This window comes from Saccopteryx bilineata, chromosome 2 (genome assembly GCF_036850765.1).
Source record: "Saccopteryx bilineata isolate mSacBil1 chromosome 2, mSacBil1_pri_phased_curated, whole genome shotgun sequence".
Lineage (NCBI taxonomy): Eukaryota > Metazoa > Chordata > Mammalia > Chiroptera > Emballonuridae > Saccopteryx > Saccopteryx bilineata.
This window is the reverse complement of record NC_089491.1, coordinates 169,772,809-169,796,022: the sequence shown is the minus strand read 5'-3', so window position 1 is coordinate 169,796,022 and position 23,214 is coordinate 169,772,809. Positions and strand designations below refer to the sequence as shown.

Here is a 23,214-nt window from a genome sequence, read left to right as displayed (position 1 = left end):
CCCAAGCTGTGAGTTCATTGGCGCCGCCGCAGATCCTCCCTCCCCTCGGAGGCAGGACAAGCAGAGAGGAAGCACACCTTTAACCCCCGCGATTGGTGGGAAATTTCAAGGAAGCCCCGCATCTGCCGGGGGAGGAATCCAATGACCGTTAATAGCCAAGTACTGAAACCGCTGATTTCCGAGAAACCGCGCTGCAGCTAAGGAACCGAGACTGGCTCCGTAAGAAAAGGTGGGACCGGAATTTCGACACTTGGGGATGGGAAGGGGAGGGGATAACTAATTACTAATGATACTGTGCTAAGTACTTTAGGTTCATTGTATCTTTTTTTTTTTTTTTTTTTACTGAGACAGAGAGAGGGATAGATAGGGACAGACAGGAACGGAGAGATGAGAAGCATCAATCATTAGTTTTTCGTTGCGCATTGCGACACCTTAGTTGTTCATTGATTGCTTTCTCATATATGCCTTGACCGCGGGCCTTCAGCGGATCGAGTAACCCCTTGCTCGAGCCAGCGACCTTGGGTCCAAGCTAGTGAGCTTTGCTCAAACCTGATGAGCCCGCGCTCAAGCTGGCGACCTCGGGGTCTCGAACCTGGGTCCTCTGCATCCCAGTCCAACGCTCTATCAACTGCACCACCGCCTGGTCAGGCCATTGTATCGTTTTTTTAATTTCCACAAAACCCATTGAGGTGGAAATTATTATCCCCGCTTCGGAAATTTTAAAAACTGAGCTTGGAGAAAGACATTCAGTTACCAGTCAGGGATCACTGAGCCTCTAAAAAGTAGAGCCAGGCCTAACGAGGGGGTGGCGCAGTGGATAGAGCGTCGGACTGGGATGCAGAGGACCTAGGTTCGAGACTCCGAGGTCGCCAGCTTGAGCTCGAGCTCGTCTGGTTTGAGCAAAAACTCACCAGCTTGAACCCAAGGTCGCTGGCTCCAGTAAGGGGTTACTCAGTCTTCTGAAGGCCCACGGTCAAGGCACATATGAGAAAGCAATCAATGAACAACTAAGATGTCGCAACGAAAAACTGATGATTGATGCTTCTCATCTCTCTCTGTTCCTGTCTGTCTGTCTGTCTCTCTGTCCCTGTAAAAAACAACAACAACCCCCCCCCAAAAAAAAAACAACCAAGTATGGCCAGGATTCAAAACCAAACTCTCTGATGCCAAACCTCAAACTTTAAAATTCCTATAGTTTTACAGCACTGCCTTCATCCCCATAACAAATCAGAGATTTGGGTTCTGAACACACACAGCTACACACACAGCTTGTCAGAATATTAGATTTATTTATTGTGTTTACCACCTTTATATTCCAAAACTCCCAATTCCACGATCTAAGTCATCGTTCTTAAAGAAGGCCATCACCAGTAAGGAGTTGAATTTACTACTTCTGACACCAAAGGGGCCGTGGTAGTTGCTTCTGCCACGTCACTCACATTTGAGGTGCTGCCCAAGCCCTCTTTGCTGGTCTCTGGAAGAGGGGTGATTACTTCTTTTTCATGGTAATACTGGATCAACTGTTGAACCCCAGCCTTCATGGCAGGTTTAAGTGCAGTGCTGATCACTACTCCCATGGGCCCCCCTGACAGTCCAGCCATGGTCATTAGAAGGTCATAACCCAGGTCTATGACCCCATCTTGGCCTCTTTCCTTCGCTTTGTCCAAGCAGTTCTGAGAAGCATAATACAAAGCTGTGCCCAGGTTGTAGTAGGTTCCCACTCCCGGCAACATCTGGACTATATTGTGCACATCCTGTTCCTGCTTATACTCACAGTCCTTGGTGAGGGAGCGTCGGGCCCTCTCTGGGCCTACCTGCTCCCTGGCCAACAGCTGCAGAGCAGAGGCCAGGGCATCCACTGACACTCCCCTCTCAGTGCTTCGGCCGTTCTCTAGCCCATGAAGATGTAGGATGAGGATCTGTGTAGCATTTATACCTCCCTGGTGGTAGAGGTCAAGCTGCAGGGCCCGTACATCAGAATGGCAGCCAGCTTCCTTCAGGGCGATCATCAGAGACAGGCCTACCAGTAACTTGAGTAGAGGAGCCATATGGCTAAAGCCAGGCAAGGACTTTGGGAGCAGGGTCTGGCAGGACAAGGAGCCTGAGGAGGGTGACCTGGATTCCAAAGATGAAGAATGGTGCAACAGGATATTTGTCTGGTGTCTATATGAAACGGCACTCACAGGATACAGCAGGAGGTAGCAAAAAAGCAGCTCAAGTGATATAATGATGAGTCTGAGGCCACGCATGTCTCAACCAGAGTACACTGGAAAGGAGAAAAACCAGAAACATACAGTTTCCCTAAGATATGTGGTATAAAAGAACCCAGGATCAGGGCACACCTCATCCAATACCTTTAAGCTTCTGTTCTTTTAGGTTAAGTCTTAAGAAACAGCCTGATCAGTCGGTGGCACAGTGGATAGAGCACTTACCTGGGATGCTGAGGACTCAGGTTTGAAATCCAGATCTTGTCAGCTTGAGCACTGGTCACCAACTTGAGCCCGGGGTTGCTGGCTGCCCTGTGGGATCACAGACATGACCCCATGGTCGCTGTCTTGACCCTAAAGGTGGCTGGCTTGAACCCAAAGGCCTCTGGCTTGAGCAAGGGGTCAGTGGCTCAGCTGGAAACCCCCTCCCCCGGTCAAGGCACATATGAGAAAGCAACCAATGAACAACTGAGGTGCTGCAACAACAAAGCTGATGATTCTTATCTCTCTCCTTTCCTGTTTGTCTGTCTCTCTTTTTCTCTCATTCTCACTGAAAAAAGAAAGAAAAACACCTAAGAAACAGGAAATGCAACTCAATTATTCCCACTTGGTCTTCTCCATACTCATGTTATCAGAGACTTCCTCTGCTTTATTTCCACCCATTTATAGGGGGCCCCAAATTACCACACACTCCAGTCATTGAGAAGTGAGAGTCAATAGGTCTGGTAGCTGCTTGATTCCGTGCTGCCCAGTTCTCTGTCCCATGAATAAAGGAGATGTTTACTTTCCCCTATGATTAGTAAGAGATGTAATCTCTGCAAATATTTGCCCATTTGTACCGGTTGCTCAAACCTTGTCCCCTTGTTACACACTTGACTTCAATACCAAAGACCTTATTCTTCAGCATTTCCTAGAGATCCTTGCCATGTTCCTACTCTAGCTCAGGATAAAAGCCAGGAGACCCAGAATCAGAAGAGATTAGATGTACCATATTTCCCCATGTATAAGACGCACATTTTTTCAAAATTTTGGGGGTCTAAAAACTGGGTGCATCTTTTATAGTGATTGTAGATTTTTTTACTTGCATTTCCCACTTTTTTTGCACTTGTATTTGTGCTCATTGTTGAAGACAGTGATTCATCATCAGACACAGATGAGGACAAGCTAATGGATGGGAGTTTTGACAGTGATGAGGAGTTGTACAAATTCTATAATGAATAAAACTTGAGTTCAGTAACTTTATGGAATACATTTTTTTTTCAAATTTCGGGCCCCCAAATTAAGATGTGTCTTATACATGGGAGTGTCTTATACATGGGAAAATATGGTATGTCTACTATTTGCCCTTTTTAAAATTTCTTTTTCCAGTTTAAAAATTAAATTAGCAAGCAAGCCCTGGCTGGTTAGCTCAGTTGGTTAGAGCATTGTCCTGATACACCTAGGTTACAGGTTTGATCCCCAGTCAGGGCACATACAAGAGACAACCAATAAATGTATAAATAAGTGGAACAAATCAATGTTTTTTCTCTCTCTCTCTCCATCTCCTTCTCTGCCTCCCTCCCTTCCTTCCTCTCTCTCTCAAATCAATAAAATTTTTAAAAATTAAAAATTAATTTAGCAAGCTACAATAGCATCTAGTTGGGGTTTTGGTACAGGATAGATGCTTGAAACATATTACATGCCCAGTATATGATAACTGAAAGAAAGAAAAGGGAAAATGGAGTAAGAAATAGGGACTGATAGCTATTAATCAGAGAGGGGCAAGGCAAATTCCAATCATATACACATTTTAGCACTGGGAATAAAGGGGGCTGTGTGCAAGAGATCCTGGCAGGGCTTCAGATCTAGGAGAGGATCTGATTGGAGCGCATGTTCAGTGGATGGCCAGTTTCTGTGAAAGACAGCTGGGAGGTCAGGGCCCATTTCTGGGCATTTCTTGAAAACGCATCCACCATGGACACCACAGATTGGATCATGATGGGTCAGCAGAAACAGCCCAGCTGGAAAGAAGCAATGCTCAGGCTGGGAAACGGGGAAAGGCTTGGGACAAAGAGGCACAAAGACTGGTCAGAGGTAGGCAGTGTCTTAGCCCATGGAAACTTTAATTATCCTGGACATGCCTCACTCCCACTCTTATGGGGCATGGGAAATTCTCACTATTTTGAGGAGGAAGCAAGCCAGAGGAATAAGACAGTCCAAACATTTATTTCCTTTGCTTTGAGATCTTTATGACCTGAATGATTGTTTTGAATTTTTTTTCAGTTTCAACTTTTCCCTTACCCTAGCCAGAACCACGAGGATGCCAGAATGCTGATGGTTTCCAGAGCAGTGAAGGACATCACATTTGCAAATATTTATGCATCTTTTCCCAGCCCAGACATTGTCCTCCTCACCTTTGCCCCATGCTGACAAAAACATCTTTCACCTTTTGGACTCTGCCAGTCCTGCGCCATATCCCTGTTGTCCTAAGGTTATACCTAGAGCATTGATTTTCTTTCTTTCTTACTTTTTAAATTTTTTGACAGAGACAGAGAGAGAGTCAGAGAGAGGGATAGATAGGGACAGACAGACAGAAGGGAGAGAGATGAGAAGCATCAATTTTTTGTTGCAGCATCTTAGTTGTTCACTGCTTTCTCATATGTGCTTTAACCCGGGGGCTACAGCAGACCCCTTGCTCAAGCCAGTGACCTCGCACTTAAGCTGATGAGCCCATGCTCAAGCCGGTGACCTCGGGTTTCGAACCTGGGTCCTCCACGTCACAGTCCAAAGCTCTATCCACTCTGCCACTGTCTGGTCAGGCTCTTTCTTACTTTCTTTTTAAAAGAAATTAGCAAGTTATACTTTTTTTTTTTTACTTTATTGATCTGAGAAAGAGATAGAGAAAACTCAATTTGTTGTTCCACTCACCTATGCATTTCTTGTTTGATTCTTTTTTTTTAGTGAGAAGAGGGGACAGACAGGAACAGATAAACAAGAAAAGAGAGAGATGAGAAGCATCAATTTGTAGTTCTGGCAACTTGGTTGTTCATTGATTGCTTTCTCATATGTGCCCTCACCGGGGGGGCTCCAGCTGAGCCAGTGACCCCTTGCTCAAGCCAGTGATCTTGGGCTTAAGCCAGCGACCCTGTGCTCAATCTGGTTAATTTGGTGAGCCCACGCTTAAACTGGATGAGCCCGCACTCAAGCCGGCAACCTCGAGGTTTTGAACCTGGGTCCTCAGCGTCCCAGGGTGATACTCTATCCACTGTGCTATCCACTCTATCCTTGGTTTATTCTTGTATGTGCCCTGACTGGGTATCGAACCTACAACCTTGGTGTATCGGGAAAATGCTAAGTTATATGGCTAGACTAGCAAATTTTAATGGTGTGCCACAAGAGGCACAGTGGTGTGCTGCAAGAATTTTTAAAGCATACAGTACTTCTTAGTCAGGTGCCCTGACCTCTTTTCCCTTAGATTGTCAAATTTAAAAAATGACAATAGCCTGACCTGTGGTGGCGCAGTGGATAAAGCGTCGACCTGGAAATGCTGAGGTCGCCAGTTCGAAACCCTGGGCTTGCCTGGTCAAGGCACATATGGGAGTTGATGCTTTCAGCTCCTCCCCCTGTCTCTCTGTCTCTCTCTCTCTCTCTCTGTCTGTCTCTCTCTCTCCTCTCTCTCTCCTCTTTAAAATGAATAAATAAAAAAAATAAAATAAAATAAAAGATCTTCAAAAAAAAAAAAAAAATGACAATAGGTCCTGGCCAATTAGCTTAGTGGATAGAGTGTTGGTCCAGCATGTGGATGTCCTGGGTTCAATCCTTAATCAGGGCACCATGAGAAGTGACCATCTGCTTCTCTTCCTCTCCCTCTCCTCTCCTTTCCCCTCTCACAGCCAGTGGCTCGATTGGTTCAAGCATCAGACCCAGGCGCTAAGTATAATGTGGTTGGTCTGAGCACATCAGCCTCAGGCACTAAAAATAGCTTGCTTGATTTGATCACCAGCCTCAGATAGGGGTTGCCAGATAGATCTGGTTGGGGTGCATGAGGGAGTCTGTCTCACTATCTCCCCTCCTCTCACTTAAAAAAAAAATTTACAACAGTCAACACAACAAAAGTCCAGTGCAAATGAATAAAAATTATACCTATTTTTTTTTGTCAGACCAGCAAAAAATATATTTTTTGGTGTGTCACAGAATTTTAGTAATTAGTTTATGTGTGCCATGAGATGAAAAAGGTTGAAAATTGCTGCCCTAGACCTATGCATGAGATGGGGGAAGTTACTCTGTATCTTCTGAAGAGGAGAAGGGATAGGCAGAAAGGCTGATAATATCCGGTGAAGGGCTCCCAACACAGTTCTTCAAAGCGCACATTGGGCAGAGAGATCCAGGGAAAGTGGACAGATTGATGCGTCAAACCAAATCAGTACAGCCCTGGCCGGTTGGCTCAGTGGTAAAGCGTCGGCCTGGCGTGCGGAAGTCCCGGGTTTGATTCCCGGCCAGGGCACACAGGAAAAACGCCCATTTGCTTCTCCACCCCTCCCCCTCTCCTTCCTCTCTGTCTCTCTCTTCCCCTCCCGCAGCCAAGGCTCCATTGGAGCAAAGATGGCCCGGGCGCTGGGGATGGCTCTTTGGCCTCTGCCCCAGGTGACAGAGCGACGCCCCGGATGGGCAGAGCATCGCCCCCTGGTGGGCGTGCCGGGTGGATCCCGGTCTGGCGCATGCGGGAGTCTGTCTGACTGCCTCCCCGTTTCCAGTTTCAGAAAAATACAAAAAAAAAAAAAATCAGTACAACTTTTTATTTATTTATTTATTTTAAGAGAGACAGGCAGACATGCAGGAAGGAAGAGAGATGAGAAGCATCAACTCATAGTTAGAGCACCTTACATGTTCATTGATTGCTTTCTCATATGTACCTTGATCAGGGGGCTCCAGGGGAGCCAGTGACCCCTTGTTCAAGCCAGCAACCTTGGGCTTAAAGCCAGCAAACTTTGGGCTCAAGCCAGCAACCATGGGGTCATGTCTATGATCCCACGCTCAAGCTGGCAACCTTGCACTCAAGCTGGTGAGCCCACATTCAAGCTGGCGACCTCGGAATTTCAAACTTGGATCCTCAGCGTCTCAGGACAATTCTTTATCCACTGTGCCACCAACTGGTGGGGCATTGCAATTTTTATTTCTCACTTTCCTAAGTGTAATGTAAAACACACAAAAACATGTTTATCAGGTGAGTAGAAACACTTTCCAAATCTAACCAAAACTTCAGGAACTGGGCTTCATCTAAGTTTTAGGGATAACTATAGTCCAAAAATTAAGGGAACTGGGAAGTACACTTCTGTTACCAGAATAAGCCAGGTTCAGGGCTGCCATCACACATAGCAATCAAACATGAACGAGGCACTGAGTGATATTTGAGTGTCTTTAATCAGAAAAACCAGTAGCTTGAGGAGACAGTGAACCTCTGTCCACAAATTTGTCTTTTTTTTTTTTTTTTTTTTTTTTGTGTGTGTGTGTGTGTGAGAGGAAGGGTTATAGTGAGGCAGACTTTCACATGCACCACGACCACATCCATCTGGCAACCCGCATCTGGGGCTGGGATCCGCCTAGCAACTGTGTCTAGGACTGATGCTCAAGTACCAAGCTATTTTTGGTGCCTGAGGCTGTCAGGCTCTGGGGGACCTCTCCTCAGTGCCCAGAACTGTGCTGGAACCAACTGAGCCACTGGCTGCAGGAAGGGAAGAGGGAGAGAAGGGGGAATGTGAGGAAGGGAGAAGCAAGTGATCATTTCTCCTGTGTGCCCTGGCCAGGAATCAAACCCAGGACTTCCACATGTCAGGCCAACGCTCTACCACTGAGCCAGCCGACCAGGGCCCTCCCTATTGATATAGGTAATAAATATACTACGTGCTTTGTGAGAATTCATAAAATCATACATTAAATGATTTTATGTACTTCTCTGTGTGTTATTCAGTTTAAAAGTTTCTGAGATTGGAATAAAAATAATTTTAGGCAAAATATAATTTCTGGGCAAAACATTAATAGAGACAGAGGGAGGATACCGAATGATAAAATAACCCATAAAGAATATTTAATAAGTCACTCTTCGGTGGGATCAATTCTAATTTCATTTCTTTATTATGTTTTTTTCCCTTCAATTGCTACATTGTTCTAGTATTTGTGAGAGTCCTTTTCCATATTTGTGTCTTAGGAGTTATATCACCTCTTTGAACATTCTAAACAAATGTCAAGTCCTTCTCACAGAGCTCCACCAACCAATGGTAAACCTTCCAGTTTATGGCTCCTGCCTGTGTGCCATTTGTTTTCTCATATGTTCAGTCATTTTGCAGACACGTTTCTTTTTCAGCGAGATTCATCTTCACTAGAAAAACCTGTGAGCTCCATGCAATCATATAAATTGGAGCTCTTATGATTTCTTCACCTTCCAGCCCTGACTTGACAGGTGCACACAGTAGGACTGTGAAATCTGTCCTCTGCCTGCACTGGAGCAGGAAGACCACCCAGTGGATCCCTGGGCTGGAGGATGTGAATAGTGTCGAGGTGCAGTCCTGCCCCTGCCCACTCCTGGCCCTCACAGACATGACCCACCGCACACCCCTTCCAGAGAGCTCCTTGCTGTCCCCAAGGGTTAACTAAAGACATGAAGGATTCTGGATGAGACTGTCCAGCCCACAGTCCTCAGAGCATGGGTTTCTGGATTCTCCAGACAAAGCCAGTTTGGACCTAGCCATCTCAATTCCAACAGGCTACCTTTATTAGAATGAATCACACCTTGGCTCCCCACAAACGAGCCATTTTTGGATCTCGAGGGCTGACTCTAAAGCAGGACTAACTACGCCCCCCAAGCTGGACTAGACCCAGCATTTGTGGCCTAGAATCTAAGATCCCAGACCCAGCCACTCAACTCTCCCCAAGATCATCTGAGAGCCTGGCCCTCAGTCATCCTGTCTGCCTGCGGTCCCTTCTGTGGCCTGCAAAGACTTAGTGTGGAGAAACTCTGGCATCAAACTCAGTATCATGGCTTTGAGACTGGTGTTCTTCACCTTCTCCTCGGTCCCATCATTACATGACTCATTCTCAGACACCAGATCATTGTTCATGTCCCTGAACAAACCATTAGAGAACAAGTCATGATCTGTACATTTCAGAGCTGAAAAAAAGCAGCAAGTCTGAGGCAGCTCCAGCCATAATGACTCTGCATTCTTGAGAACTGGGGCTTTCCCATGGCCGTAGGTCCCCAGAGGTGGGGCTTTCCCACACCTGTATGTTAGACGCCTGTGATGGACCCTCGCCTCTAAGATCAGGCCACTTTCTTCTCCTGACCCTGCAGTCTTCTCCATCTTTAAGGTTCTGACTGCTGTCTTCATCACTGGTACTTACTGAGCACTTGCCACATGTCAGACACAGTGCCAACCATTTTATGTCTGTACAATCCTCACAAAAACCCTGTGAGAGAAGAAGGCTAGGCTACACATTTTTAACCTATCTGTGCCTCAGTGTCCTCATCTATAAAATAGGAAATAGTGACAGGACCTACCTTGCATGTGGTTAGGATAAAGTGTGAAAAGACATGTATAGAACAGGATCTGACAGTAATAAACAATTCACACTGCCCTGGCCGGTTGGCTCAGTGGTATAGCATTGGCCCAGCATGTGGAAGTCCCCAGTTTGATTACCCATCAGAGCACACAGGAGAAGTGACTGTCTCCTTCCCCCTTCTTCCCCCTTTTCTCTCTCTTTCTCTCCCACAGCCATGGCTCTAATGGTTGAAGCAAGTTGGCCCTGGGTGCTGAGGATGGCTCCATGGCCTTGCCTCAGATGCGAAAATAGCTCAATTGTCGAGCAACAGAGCAATGGCCAGAGATTGGCAGAGCATCGCTCAGTAGGCAGCTTGCCAGGTAGATCCTGGTTTGAGCACATGCAGGAGTCTTGTCTCACTGCCTCCCTGCCTCTCACTTAATAAAAAAATAAAATAAACGTTCCATACCTACTAGCTATTGATAATACTATACCATCATTCCATTTTGCAAATGAAGGAACTCAAAGGTAAATGAAGAATCTCAGAGGTATTGGGTAACTTCCCTGTGCACATCTAAGAAGCGGTAGAAGAGATGGAACTCCAGGCCGCCTGGCTCAGAGCCTGCGATCCTAGCCTGTGTTCCTAACTACATGCTATTACTCTGCTGCATTACATTTACCCTCTCTACAATGGGGCAGATGCCTATTCAACGTTCAAAGCCCAACTCACATGTCACTTCCTCTGTGAAGTGTGCCCCAACTCCCCAAATGAAAGTTCCTCTCTCCTGGGGCTCCTGTATGTCTGTAAATCCCTCTGTCAAAGGCCATCAGTGATAACTGTTTGCGTATTTGTCTCCCCATTAACTATGGCTTGCTTAAGCCTAGGGACCTTTTACTGCTCACAGTCCAACCATGACGGTGCCAGTGAGAACTTGAGAAAGGAGGGAGGAGAATGGAGCAGAGAAGGGCAGAAGGAGGCCAGAGGCAGTGATCTCTGTAGCATGAGCAGAGGGCCCTGGAGGACATCAGGCAGCCTCTGCCCCTCACTGTTGCTCAGGTACCCTCAGGTCCGGGGAGAGAGTGAGGTACTATGTTGGCCCAAATCCCCAAAGTGATGGTTCTGCCAATCACAACACAAGTGTTCTCAAGGGGGCACTTAGGAGACCAGAGGCCAGAAGTGTCCATGGGGGGTTGGGGTAGAGTCTGGTTCTTAAACGGGGCTCCTGGGCTGCTGAGGCCGAAGGCCAAAGTCATAAATCAGGACTGGGTTCAGATAGGAAAGGAGAAGTACTCAGGGAGATGATGCCAACCCAGTGTCCTTTGCCCTGGCAGGGCAAGAAGCCCAGGGCATCTGTAAGGCAGCCCACCAGTCCAGACAGGCAGCCAGGAGGCACAGAAAGTAGAGGACCTGGCCCCTGCTGGGTCAGAAGAGCCAGGCATGGTGATGGGACAGAGGCTGGGCTTGATAAAGTTGAGTGGCAGCGCCCAGGAGAGCTGGGGAGATTCCCTTGGACACAGTGTCTCTTATATCCCTGGCCCTTTGGACAAAGGGGCAGGATGGACACACTCTCAGTGCTGAGTGCTACAGAACCAGGCCTTGTGCTGGCCAGAGCCCAGGGACCTCACACACCTACCTTGTCTTGAAGAGATAGTGCTCTAGGCTATCATCAAGGGACTGCCCACGTGTTTCAGGAAACATGGAGCAGAGGAACAAAGCACAGATAGCTAAGATGCCGCAGACAAAACTTGGTAGGGGACTGACGCTCTGGCTGATCAGTGGCAGGGACAATATGCCTCCAGCTGACCAGGCCAAAGTCAGCAGCCCCAGACTTGTCCCCCTGGAAGGAAAGGTCAGAGCTTATCCGGGGGATCTGATGGTCCCAGAGGCTGGGTAGAGTGGAAGAAGCAGCCCCTCAAAACTCTACGCCCTCCAGAACCTACCCTGCCACAACTTACAGTGTGACCTTAGAGAATGTAGTTCTCGTTGATTCAAAGTGGGTAGTAGTTTTTCTGGGCCTACTTTATGGGGTCAGGAGTGGGAGAGATAAGACCCAACACTGAGGGGTATATAGAGAGAGGGGGCAGGGGAGGGTACTGTTGCCAGCAGAGAGGTCTCAGGCAGTCAACGGCCTGGGACTCAGAGCGACCCAGACAAATCTCAGACAGTCGGTGCTAAGCTGGAGTCAGACTGCCCAGGGCCAGTGCTAGTTCTGTCTCTTGCTGTGTCTGACCTTGAGCCAATGCCTTTACCTGTTTGATTTCTTTGTCTCAAGTCTGGCTAATGATGCTGTTTGGTAGATTTTTTGTGTGAGGGTTAGCTGGGATAATCCAGTAAACTTCTCAGCACACTGCCCATCACCGGGTGAAAGTCCAATCTTAGCTGTTGCAATCCATCTTGTTTTTTTCCCCGCCTTCTCACCCCCCTAGGTCCACTCCCCCCAGGCTCATACCTGACGACAGTAGGGAGGAGCTCGGCAATGTAGATGAACACCACAACGATCGAGGATTGTAGGCTGAATTCTCCGAGCAGGATCATCAAGAGCTTGCTGGATTTCAACTCTGGTCAGACAACGTGAGCACCTGAGTGTGGGGTCACGCTGCCATCAGGCCAGGTAGGGGAGTCCTCCCATCGGCTCTCCCTGGGTCTCTCTCAGAAGGCATCACAACCGTTCACCCCACCCCACCCATACCTGGTCAGCCAACTCAGACATTTGGTCAGAGGTGGGTCAGTCTGCCTAGGCCCAGTCAGACTGGGAGTTAGAAAATCTGCAGCGGGAGAGTTGGCCAGCGGGTCAGGAGGTCCCGTGGGGACTCATGTGGCCTCTTAGGCTGGACTCAACCCCCACACCGGTGCCAATAGGCTCTCTCCTGTCTCCCACATCCTCACCCAGAGGCAAGCCCACCAAGGAGGAAGAAAGGGCCCCGGAAACGCCATAGCTCAGGCACCGGTGTCCCTGCTCACTGCCCTGGGGCCCGGAGTTGGCAGCTCCTCCTCTGCCTACCTCTGCTGGACCCGACCCCAGCCTTCTCCCACTCCCCACTTCCGGTCTAGCTTTTCTTGGCTCTGGGATGAAGTCAGAGATCTAGTTTTATCTAGCTGGGATTCTATTTCCAGTTTCTCTCACACATTCGTGAGTTTTAAACATTTCTGCTTGACTCATCATAGGCCCACTTAAAAAAAAAGAAAAACGAAGCAAAAGAAATTCAACAACAAAATGGTTTGCCCGTTTTGTTTTAGTCAGCTCACACAGTCAACATCTCAGACAAGAAAGGTCCCACCCACATAGTCAAGAAGCTCACAGTTCCAGCCCAGCCCCATAGAAAGAGAGGGAGCCCCCTTGAGGCAGATGCTGGACACAGCAGCCCCAGTTCAGGCCTCAGCCCAGGCCCCAGCAGCCTAGGGGGTTCCTGTGGATAGAAATTGAACCAGTGAACACCTGCAACTTAATGTCCACATCCTCTGCCCTGTCACTCTCTAGCCCTGTGATGTGACCTGGGCAATAGTCACTGTCCTACGGTTCTGTGAAATGTTCAAACACTTCCCCCAGCTTCCCTTTAGTTCTGAGCCCACAGGGTACTAGGGCAGGTGCTCCCCAGGGAAGGAGAGGCCCCCATGCAAGAGCAACTCCTGAGAGGTGAGAGCTATACCACACGCAGTCTTTAGTGGGCTCTGCTTTCCTGGTGAAGTTACAGCTTAACTCGTATTTCCCAATCAGAGGCTACAGATGAGAGGCCCGGGGGCGGGGCAGTTGAATGATTATTTTTGCTGCATCTGTCCTCATTGAACCACCAGATGTGAGGTGGGTTGGAATCAACAGAAGGTTGCCCACTCTCCTGCCTGCACAGGAACGAGTCCTCTGGACAGTACGCCCTCTCCTGGGCCTCTGAGAGCTGTGAGTGCCCAGACTTGGGCCCTCCCAACCCCGCCTGGGGATGGCAATGGTCTAGCAATCAGAGCTGGCTGTTGATGTGCTGGGGCCTGTGCAGGGGAGGTGGGCTTTGGGTGAAGAAGGATTGAGATGGGGGTTGACAGACAGCATGGGGGGGCGTGCTTTGGGAAGGGTGGGCTGTACCTGAGGAGAAGCTAAGGATAAGCAAGGTCACAATGGTGCCTTGGAGGAGAGTCACAGCCAGGCTCCACTTCCTCCCAAGCTGCTCCAGGAGAAAGATGGTGCATAGCCGGGCGGGCACGCCCACGATGCCAGGAATTATCTGGCTGGTGTAGAATTTTGCACCAAATTCCCTCAATGTGAAGCCCAGCGTCATAAAGCAGTAGCCAACACTAAAGCTGGAATGAAGAGGAGAGAAATTCAGAGAGAACAGGAGAGAGTGAGACAGATGCAGATGCACACACGCAGACGGGGCAAGGTGTAAAGATGGAAGCAGCGGAGAGCGGGCAGGGTGGGAGAAGAGAAATAAGCATGGGTCTGGGAGCTGTGGGCCAAGCCAGGTTCCTTAGGCCCTGCTCCCTTGCAGCCTGGCCACACCCCTGCCTTCACCAGAGCTCCAGGCATGCAGGGTTGTTTGCAGTCCCAGCAGGCAAGCCCTGGGGACTCACCACACACAGGCCATCGCCAAGGTCACCTTGAACAGCTAGCTGCCTATTGTTTTTTTTTTTTTTTTTTTTTTTTTTTTTTTTTTCTGAAGCTGGAAACAGGGAGAGACAGTCAGACAGACTCCCGCATGCGCCCGACCGGGATCCACCCGGCACGCCCACCAGGGGCGATGCTCTGCCCATCCTGGGCGTCGCCATGTTGCGACCAGAGCCACTCTAGCGCCTGGGGCAGAGGCCACAGAGCCATGCCCAGCGCCCGGGCCATCTTTGCTCCAATGGAGCCTTGGCTGCGGGAGGGGAAGAGAGAGACAGAGAGGAAAGCGCGGCGGAGGGGTGGAGAAGCAAATGGGCGCTTCTCCTGTGTGCCCTGGCCGGGAATCGAACCTGGGTCCTCCGCACGCTAGGCTGACGCTCTACCGCTGAGCCAACCGGCCAGGGCCTAGCTGCCTATTGTTATAGAAGTCCAGGAGTGAGGCCTCAGTCACTGGCTCTCTGGGCACCTTTAGCTACAGGACAAACAGGACCAGCCAGAGGCCGAGTGGAGACCCCAGCTTGCTCCTACCCCTCCAGGACCCACAAGACCAGCCTGTCCCCGTCCCCCACCCACCCCCCACCCCCCCACACACACAGTGCCAGCCTGGTCTCTGGCCTTCCCCTGACAGGATTTCATGTTGCTGTCACTGTTTCCCTCAAGCAGTGGACTGGGGACACCCTCTGGGCCAAGGTCTCACCTAAAAGAATGAGGAGGGAAGAGGTCCTTCCCCTGCCCCTTCCCCGGCTTCGCTTTGCACCCGAGGCCTCTTACCTGGCCCAATAGACTTAAAGGAATCTTCCTGTTGTTCATAGCAGCCACATAGCACCTGCTTGGCCTTCTTTATCTTTCCTTTCACTATCAGTCAAGGAAACTCTGGGAGGATCCTGCATAGCAAACTCCTCCCTCATCCATCACTGCAAGATGACCCAGAGTCCTAAGTGGGCCCATCCCCGCCTCCATGGTGGCCATCCTGTTCCAGCCTGAGCTCATTCAGATGTCAGAGGCCTTGGAGGTGGCCACCAATCTGGAGGTGTCCTCCGCCTCTCCTTGGTAGTCATCGCCCCGGCCCTTGACCAAGCCACACACAGGCCCCATTGGTGCTCCGTTTCACCTGGCCACACACTGCCTCTGCCCGGCAGTCTCTTTCCCCTCCGTCAATCTGAAAGCTCTCTGCTTTCTATCTCAGGGTCACCACCACCTGCCCTGGCATGCTGAGGGCACTCTCCTCCACACCCATGTCCACACCCACGCTTGCAGCCCCATTCTCATAGGTGGGATTTCAGCCCCACACGGTGAAGGAGTCATTTCCTAGACAGCCCCATTTTGGGGCCCTCCTGAAACTCCTCGGTCCCCTGCCATGTCACAGGGGCCACCTCGCAGTTAGCAAGGACAACTGAGTCTTTGCCAGCCTCAATTTTCTTTTTTGCCTTCAATCCTGACCATTTCCCTGTCCTTAAAGCTTGCCTTGTGACACTATCCCTTCTGTTCTCTGACATCTCCTGAAGGTTATCCTCAGAGGAGGGGCAAAGCTGGGGTCTGGAGACTCTGCCCCTGGATCTCACTCATCTCATCCGCTCATACTTTCTCCAGGGAACATTCCCACCTCCTTCACCCCTTCAAGGACCCTTCCCACCCCTCAACCTCCAGTCCGCTGGCCCCACCCTGTGCACACCCTGTGCCCCTTTGCTTTCCAGATATAGGGGATGAAAGTAAAAACAGGTGCCCCACCCACCAGGAACAGCAGCCGCCAGTGGGCAAATGTGTAGGAAAGCCCAGCCAGAAACAAGAACCTAAAGGCATAAAAGCTGTGGTCCAGGATGATGGCGTGGGCCTGGTTCTCCCCCGTTAGCCACTCTGTCACTGTACAGAGGCCAAGAGGACAGCACCACGGTCAGCTCAGGGTCCTTCTGAGATGCCCAGCCCTGCTTGAGACAGTTCAGGCTGAGCAAAGGTTCTTCTGCCTGCTCACGATCTGCCCTAGGTCCAGAGACAGCCTTCCAAAGCCAGGAAGAAGAGTGCCATTCTGTTCTCCAAAGCACAGTCCAGGCCCCTAGCCTGACCTTCCAACCACAGCTATAGCCTCTGGTCCCTTGTCAGCCCGGCTGCTCCCTGTTCACCTCCTGCCTGACCAGATGCCCATCACTGGAAGGCCTGCTTCTGGGCCTCGTGACTGCCAGATGGAAAGACAAGGAATCACTCTGTTTGTCTTTGTTCTTAGTGCATTTGTGCTTTGGCCTCTTTGGTCGAGCCTGTGTGGAGGAGCTCAATCCCTCTGGCCGGACTTTGGGTCCTCCTTCCAGGGAACCGTGAGCACACCAGGAGATGGCAGCTGTAAGGCTGAATGAGTGTGTGGGCACTTCTTCAGGACTTAATAAATGTAAGTTGTGGGGCGGGGGGTGGTATATCAGGAGTCATGAAAGGGGAATGTGTAGGGTGGAGTTGGTTAAAATGGAGAATGAGGGTGGAAGGGCCATCTGGGCATGGATTCTCTGCACCTCCGTGCAGCCTGGAGTGGAGGCTCCCACCTCTACCACCAGCGACTTGAGTCTCAACTCCATTCTGCAGGTTCGCCCATGGCCGCCCTCCCCATGAAGCCCAGCCTCACCTAAAGATAGGCTGCTGAGGCTGTAGCCCACCAACGCCTGGGACACCATGAAGTGGCAGATCCGATACTGCTGAGAGGTACTGACGAAGGCTGACCTGAAGCCGAAGATCATCATCCCCATGATTGACAGCAGCATGGCGGAGCAGCAGCCAAACCTGAGGGCATTGGAGGGGGGCTGCACCAGTCGTGTAGGCCTCCATATCTGGACCCAGCCGGACACCTGGGACCAGGGCCTGAGCCATCCATGGACCTCCAGAGTGCTCCTAACCTCGCCTTCCCCAGCCCGAGACTCCTCAACTCTGAATGCCCACGAGGAGGAGGCAAGGACGTCCCAGGGACCAGAAGAAACTCTGGGAGACTCACCTGTCACTTATGATCCCGAACATGAGCAACCCCATCACGAGGCCAGCCATGAACATGGTCACCTGAGCTTCCATGTTAAATTCCCTTCCACAGACTTAGTCAAACTGGGAATTATACATAAAGATTGGCCACAGGCCTCCACCCCAGGGTCAGTCTTCTGGGTCCAGAGACTGAGCCTCCTCCCAGGTGGGCCTTTAAGCACAAGGGGCCTGGGACAGAGACAGGTACTCTGTGCATAGCCTGCTTCAGCTCTGTGACCTCTGCCTTCCATCCTACATCCCGCAAACTCTAGGATTTAGGCCTGAACAGGTGCTGGCCAAGGTGGGAGAGGTCACTAAGTAAAAGGCCAGCATCACTAAAGACCCTCCCTCAAATACAGACACTGGGCCTCAGCCTAGAGATTCAAATTGGGCAGGTCTGCACTGTGAGAGGTCCAGGTTGCAGCTTAGACTGAGAAACCCTGTAAAAGGTACCTGATCAAAGCTGCTTCTTCCTTCAATTCCTTACCTTCTGTGAGTGCAGAGGGCAGAGCCACAAGTACAGAAGCAATTCCCCAGACAGATGGCAAACCCTGCCATCCCCTACCCCCAAAGGCACTCCAGCTTTCTGGATAAGACAGGTAAGGCCAGGGCTGGGCAACAAGGATCCTAGTTTCTGCCCTGGCCCTTCCTCTGCAGGGTGACCTTGAGCCAATTGCTTCCTCTCCCTGATCCTCAGTTTCCCCACCTGACTGGTGAAGGTGAGGGCATATCTCTGGGCCTGTGTGTAGCCACAGACAACTCAGGACAAGGCACACCTCATTGATCAGCGAACCTATCTTGCTCTTGGGATAGATCCACCCATTGCTGAATGGCTGTGTTTGGTTGAGGCCAAACTGGATGATGGAATCCAAATCCCAGGAGACAGGGAAATACATTAGGCAAATCAGGAAACTGCCATTGGCATCTTGACGCAGGGTCAGATTCAGCTGCTTGTCTTCTGACAAGTTCGCACCCACTGCCAGAATCCAGCTGGTATTCTGGGCTGAGAACATGAACATGTCAACAAAGATGAAAAAGGAGGACAGCAAGTAGGGCACGAAGCCTGGGGCCACCAGGCCCCGCTGGCATGTGCCAAGTTCCCCCACTGCATCCATGATATGGGCAAAGATGTCATCCTTCGTGGTGTTGATGGCCCTCAACTTGTGTAACTCTGTCCTCAGAGATTCGGACTGGAATTGCTCTGCGGCCACACTTAAGTTGCTGGAAGAATTCTGGGTTTTGAGCTCCACTCTCAGTTGTCCTTGCCTGCCATCTGTTCAAAGAAAGGACACAGTTTGGTCTCTACTGACACCACTTCCTAGACATCGGGCTGGTGTGGGAGCCACTGGCTAGAAATTAGCCTCTCTGCTGGAACAATTTGGATCCCAACCCTGCGGTGCTTTGTAGTTCCCTTCTTTGCTTCAGAACCCTCTTAGATAACATAATTTGTCCCCCATTGGCCCACCCATCTCTATTTTTTAATGTTTTAGGAAATGCTGTGCTAAGTCCTCAGGAATTCTCCTACAACTTTCCCACAACTCCAACTGTTTACACACACACCAAAGCACTACCAGTCTGGTGAAAGAAGAGTTCTCCAGGGAACAAAAACCAGTATTCGCCTGACCAGGCGGTGGCGCAGTGGGTAGAGCGTTGGACTGGGATGCCAAGGACCCAGGTTCGAGACCTCAAGGTCGCCAGCTTGAGCGTGGGCTCATCTGGGTTGAGCAAAAGCTTACTAGCTTCAACCCAAGGTTGCTGGCTCGAGCAAGGGGTTCCTTGGTCTGCTGAAGGCCCGCGGTCAAGGCACATATGAGAAAGCAATCAATGAACAAGGTGTTGCAACGCGCAACGAAAAACTACTGATTGATGCTTCTCATCTCTCTGTTCCTGTCTATCCCTCTCTCTGACTCTCTCTCTGTCTCTGTAAAAAAAACCAAAACAACCAGTAATCCTCTTCTCCACGCCCCTGCCCTCAGATCTGCATCAAGAGTGGCCAGAGCAAAGCCCAGGGTGGTGGCTGGAAGCCTTGGCCATGGAGGTGGGGAGCCAGGGCTAGTGTCCAGAGGCGCCCAGACAGTAGGATGGCATACAGCAGCATCGCACCTAGCCAGAGGCAGGTCTGGGGAGGCATTAGGTGGCAATACTGACCGTAAGGATGCTACCTGGAACAGCAATAAGGGAGGTGGGGAACTAAGTTTAAATCTCTGCTTGGAGCCGAAACCCTCAGCACAGCTGAAGAGGTCCTGGATTAGGGCATCCCTTGGCTACCCTGTGAAGCAAGCCTGCACTGAAGAAAAGTTTCTGTTAATTAAGCCCGCAAGGCTCTTACAGATTAAGATTAGCAAAATTTAAAACAGAGAAGATCAAACACATGAGAAGGCAAGCCATTCTGAGTCAGCAGAAACAAGAAACTACAGAGTTAGACTGAACTCATGATTTTACACCACTGTACAACACGTGTGTGGATGTACTTTCTATCTCTGTGCACTGAGATAGCCTAAGAGCAGTGCCCGTTCATAGCAGTGGTCACATCTGGTACTCAGATCTTGGTTTCTAAGGACACGAACCAGGCTTCTTTGGAGGAGTGATGGATTTGAGGGTTGGAACAGAGAAAATACTGATGTCTTATGGTGCCAGAGGTAAGGAATTGTCCCCCAAATGACAGGGCATATCAAAAGGACACAGGACCCAAACAGAAGGAGTCCCCAATGACCAAACCTGAGACAGTTAGAGCAACAAAATAAATGATTGCAATAGGTAACCCATCAGACAAATATATCTGAGTCCATGCTGATATAAATAAAGAACTGAATAAATAAACAGGAGAAAGGGAACAATATAATGTTTATCACAATAAAAAGTTGTAATTATGTGAAAAAAAAATTTTTTTTTGTATTTTTCTGAAGCTGGAAACGGGGAGAGACAGTCAGACAGACTCCCGCATGTGCCTGACCGGGATCCACCCGGCATGCCCACCAGAGGCAACGCTCTGCCCACCAGGGGGCGATGCTCTGCCCCTCCGGGGGGTCACTCTGCCGCAACCAGAGCCACTTTAGCGCCTGGGGCAGAGGCCAAGGAGTCATCCCCAGTGCCCAGGCCATCTTTGCTCCAATGGAGCCTTGGCTGCGGGAGGGGAAGAAAGAGACAGAGAGGAAGGAGGGGGTGGGGGTGGAGAAGCAAATGGGCGCTCCTCCTATGTGCCCTGGCCGGGAATTGAACCCGGGTCCCCCGCACGCCAGGCCAACGCTCTACCGCTGAGCCAACCGGCCAGGGCCTGTGAAAAGAAATTTTAAAAATAAAAGAATTCAGTAAAGGAGCAAAATACAAAAAAAAAAAAAAAAAAAAAAAGACCATTTTATATATATGGCATCTTTTCCTCCATGTTCTTATCTTTTTTATTTTTTTATTTTTTATTTATTTATTCATTTTTTTTATTCTTTATTCATTTTAGAGAGGAGAGAGAGAGAGACAGAGAGGAGAGAGAGATAGGGGGGAGGAGCTGGAAGCATCAACTCCCATATGTGCCTTGACCAGGCAAGCCCAGGGTTTCGAACCGGCGACCTCAGCATTTCCAGGTCGACGCTTTATCCACTGCGCCACCACAGGTCAGGCTACTCCTCCATGTTCTTTAGGAAAGATTTTGGCTATTGTAGTGAGGGCCTATAGCTGGATAAAGGCCTGACACATATAGAAATGCCCGACCCCAAAGTCCACACCTTTGTAAAACAGGCTGTTTGTCCAGGCTACTGCCCACCAGGCCGGCTCTCCACCTGAGGGACAGACACTGCATTCATCATGGCTGCCAAGGGAAAGAGGGAATCCTGGAACCCGGTGATGATGGATAACTCAATGGGAAGAGTTCAAAAGTTAGAGTCATTTAGGAGTGGGGAGGGGTTACTTTGTTCCACTTGGTTGTCTGATGTTTGGAAGATCAAATGAGACCTGTGTGTAGGGCAGGAACTCAGTCTTGAACTTCACCACCATGTTGAGCAATCCCTTGACTACCCGGATGCTAATTTCAATCGGCAGTTCGGTACCTGTGGGTTTCCCTGGCTTGCCTCTTCACTTGGACCTGTCAGTGTAGATTTCCTCATAGGATCGGTAGCTGCCAAGCCGGTCATTCCTGAAAAGAAACAATGTTATGTATATTTTATCACAATGAAAATGGTATACAAATACTGTATGTGTAAGACATTTGTGCAAAATAATTATAAAATAGATAAATATGTTAGGGAAGAAAACCAGAGAGGTGTCTCATGGTCATGAATAAAAGTTGTCTGTTCTTCCCCGTATTGATCTGTATAATCGGTACAACTTCAGTCAAAATCCCAGAGATATTGGTTGTAAAATTTGTTAAAATGATTCTAAATTTTTTTAAAGATTTTTGTTTATTGATTCGTAGAAAAAGAGAGACAAAGACAGACAGGAAGGGAGATGAGAAGCATTAACTTGTAGTTGTGGCACCTTAGTTGTCCATTGATTGCTTCTCATCTGTGTCTTGATCAGGGGGCTCCAGCAGAGCCAATGACCCCTTGCTCAAGGCAGTGACCTTGGGCTCATGTTGATGATCCCACATTCAAGCCAGCGACCCCACACTCAAGCCGTACAAGCCTGCACTCAAGCCAGCGACCTCAGGGTTTCAAACCTGGGTCCTCAGCATCCCAGGCCAACACTCTACCCACTGAGCCAAGACAGGGCAGGCAATAACACACTAAAAATATAAGAAAAAGGAGCCCAGATGCCCACTGACACAAGAATAGATAAATTCGAGTATGTTTAGAGAGTGGACTGTAACACAGGAGTGAAAACAAATTCATTTCAGCTACATCCATTACGACTTGACAGTCAGGCTATCGCTGGTTGAAGATGAACGGGACCCTGAGCAGAGAAATGCGGGCAGCCTCCAGAAGCTGGACAAGGCAAAAAACCAGATTCTCCCCAGAGCCTCCGGAAAGGGAACAGCCCTGCTGACACCTTGACTTTAGTCCAGTGAGGCCTATTTGGGACTCTTACCTCCCGAACTATACCGTAATACACTGGTGTTGTTTTAAGCTACTACATTAGCAGTAATCTGCTACAGCAGCATCAGGACAGCGGTGCAGTGTGTATGTGTGTAAGGCTGGAGTGGGCGGAGGTGGACAGAGGAGACTTCCCATGGGGAGGGGAGAAGAAGGAGGGAAACTTTGCTCTCCTCCCAGAGAGTTGGCTTTCAGTCCTGGAGCCCGCTGTACCCACCATGCCCTGCAGGCCTCCTTCAGGGACCCCCCAGCATCCCCTGAACACCCACACAGGTGTGACAGTCTGCCAGGACCTGAGACTTGCTCCCTCTACTGACCCCACAGGTCCCCTGCCAGGTAGACAGGCCCCAGGCAATTGGTTTTCAATGTACAAGAGGAAACTGAGGCCTAGAAAAGTACAGCCAGGGGCAACTCTGTCTGAGGGCAGGAAATGGCCAGATGCCACCCTGGAGAACTCTCACTTTCCGTGCGGGCAGCCTCTCCTTCCACAGACTCCCCACAGTCTAACGGGTCCTGGCAGGCTTCTGTTCATATCTGTGCTAGGACTGCGGCCCTGCAATTGCCACCCTCCACACCCTTCTCGTCCTCCGTCCTGGAGACAAAATCACCAGCCAAGCCAGGGCCCACCTGACCACAATCCAGGACCAGCAGGACCGTTGGCAGCAGAACCTTTGAGTTCCGTTGGTGGCTAGGAGGTAGTGTCACATGGGCAGGGATGTCCATTGAGTGGGCTAGGAATGATGAGGAGCAGCATCCTACTCCAGGGGCATAACTGCCCACAGACCCTGGGACAGAATGGGGCAAGGCAGGATGGGAAAATCTCCACGTGAGCCAGCTCCATACCTTTGTGCAGACTGTTCCTGGCACCTGGAGCCCTTGCCCTCCCGTTAAGGGTCTCAC

At 49.9% G+C, this 23,214-nt stretch overlaps 2 protein-coding genes and 1 long non-coding RNA gene across 3 annotated transcripts; 1 reads left to right on the top strand and 2 right to left on the bottom strand.

The window, feature by feature from the left end:
* Nucleotides 1–104: 104 nt before the first annotated feature.
* LOC136324906 (uncharacterized) lies at nucleotides 105–20,625 on the top strand. The gene is made up of 4 exons (XR_010729162.1): nucleotides 105–229; nucleotides 12,147–12,331; nucleotides 16,527–16,685; nucleotides 16,874–20,625. It is a non-coding gene; the product is annotated as an uncharacterized lncRNA (long non-coding RNA).
* Nucleotides 1,270–2,862, bottom strand: APOF (apolipoprotein F). Its single transcript, XM_066258405.1, has 2 exons — nucleotides 2,433–2,862; nucleotides 1,270–2,266 (listed from the first exon to the last, which is right to left on the bottom strand). Exon 2 carries the CDS (start codon nucleotides 2,247–2,249, stop codon nucleotides 1,365–1,367), a length of 885 nt encoding a protein of 294 aa, XP_066114502.1. The 5' UTR covers nucleotides 2,250–2,266; nucleotides 2,433–2,862; the 3' UTR covers nucleotides 1,270–1,364.
* On the bottom strand, nucleotides 2,610–14,306 carry LOC136324905 (solute carrier family 22 member 14-like). Its single transcript, XM_066258407.1, has 4 exons — nucleotides 14,278–14,306; nucleotides 13,793–14,007; nucleotides 12,170–12,278; nucleotides 2,610–2,757 (listed from the first exon to the last, which is right to left on the bottom strand). The coding sequence occupies exons 1-4, from the start codon at nucleotides 14,289–14,291 to the stop codon at nucleotides 2,610–2,612; spliced, it is 486 nt and encodes a 161-aa protein (XP_066114504.1). The 5' UTR covers nucleotides 14,292–14,306.
* Nucleotides 20,626–23,214: the final 2,589 nt, after the last annotated feature.

Coding starts and splice junctions, on each gene's coding strand:
- LOC136324905 (XM_066258407.1), bottom strand. Junction 12,279..13,792: donor TATCCTTAGCTTCTCCTCAG/GTACAGCCCACC, acceptor TTGTCTGACCAG/AGTTGAAATCCAGCAAGCTC. Junction 2,758..12,169: donor CTCCTCCCTACTGTCGTCAG/GTATGAGCCTGG, acceptor TTCTTTTTTCAG/TGAGAATGAGAGAAAAAGAG.
- APOF (XM_066258405.1), bottom strand. CDS start 2,249: ATGCGTGGCCTCAGACTCATCATTATATCACTTGAGCTGCTTTTTTGC.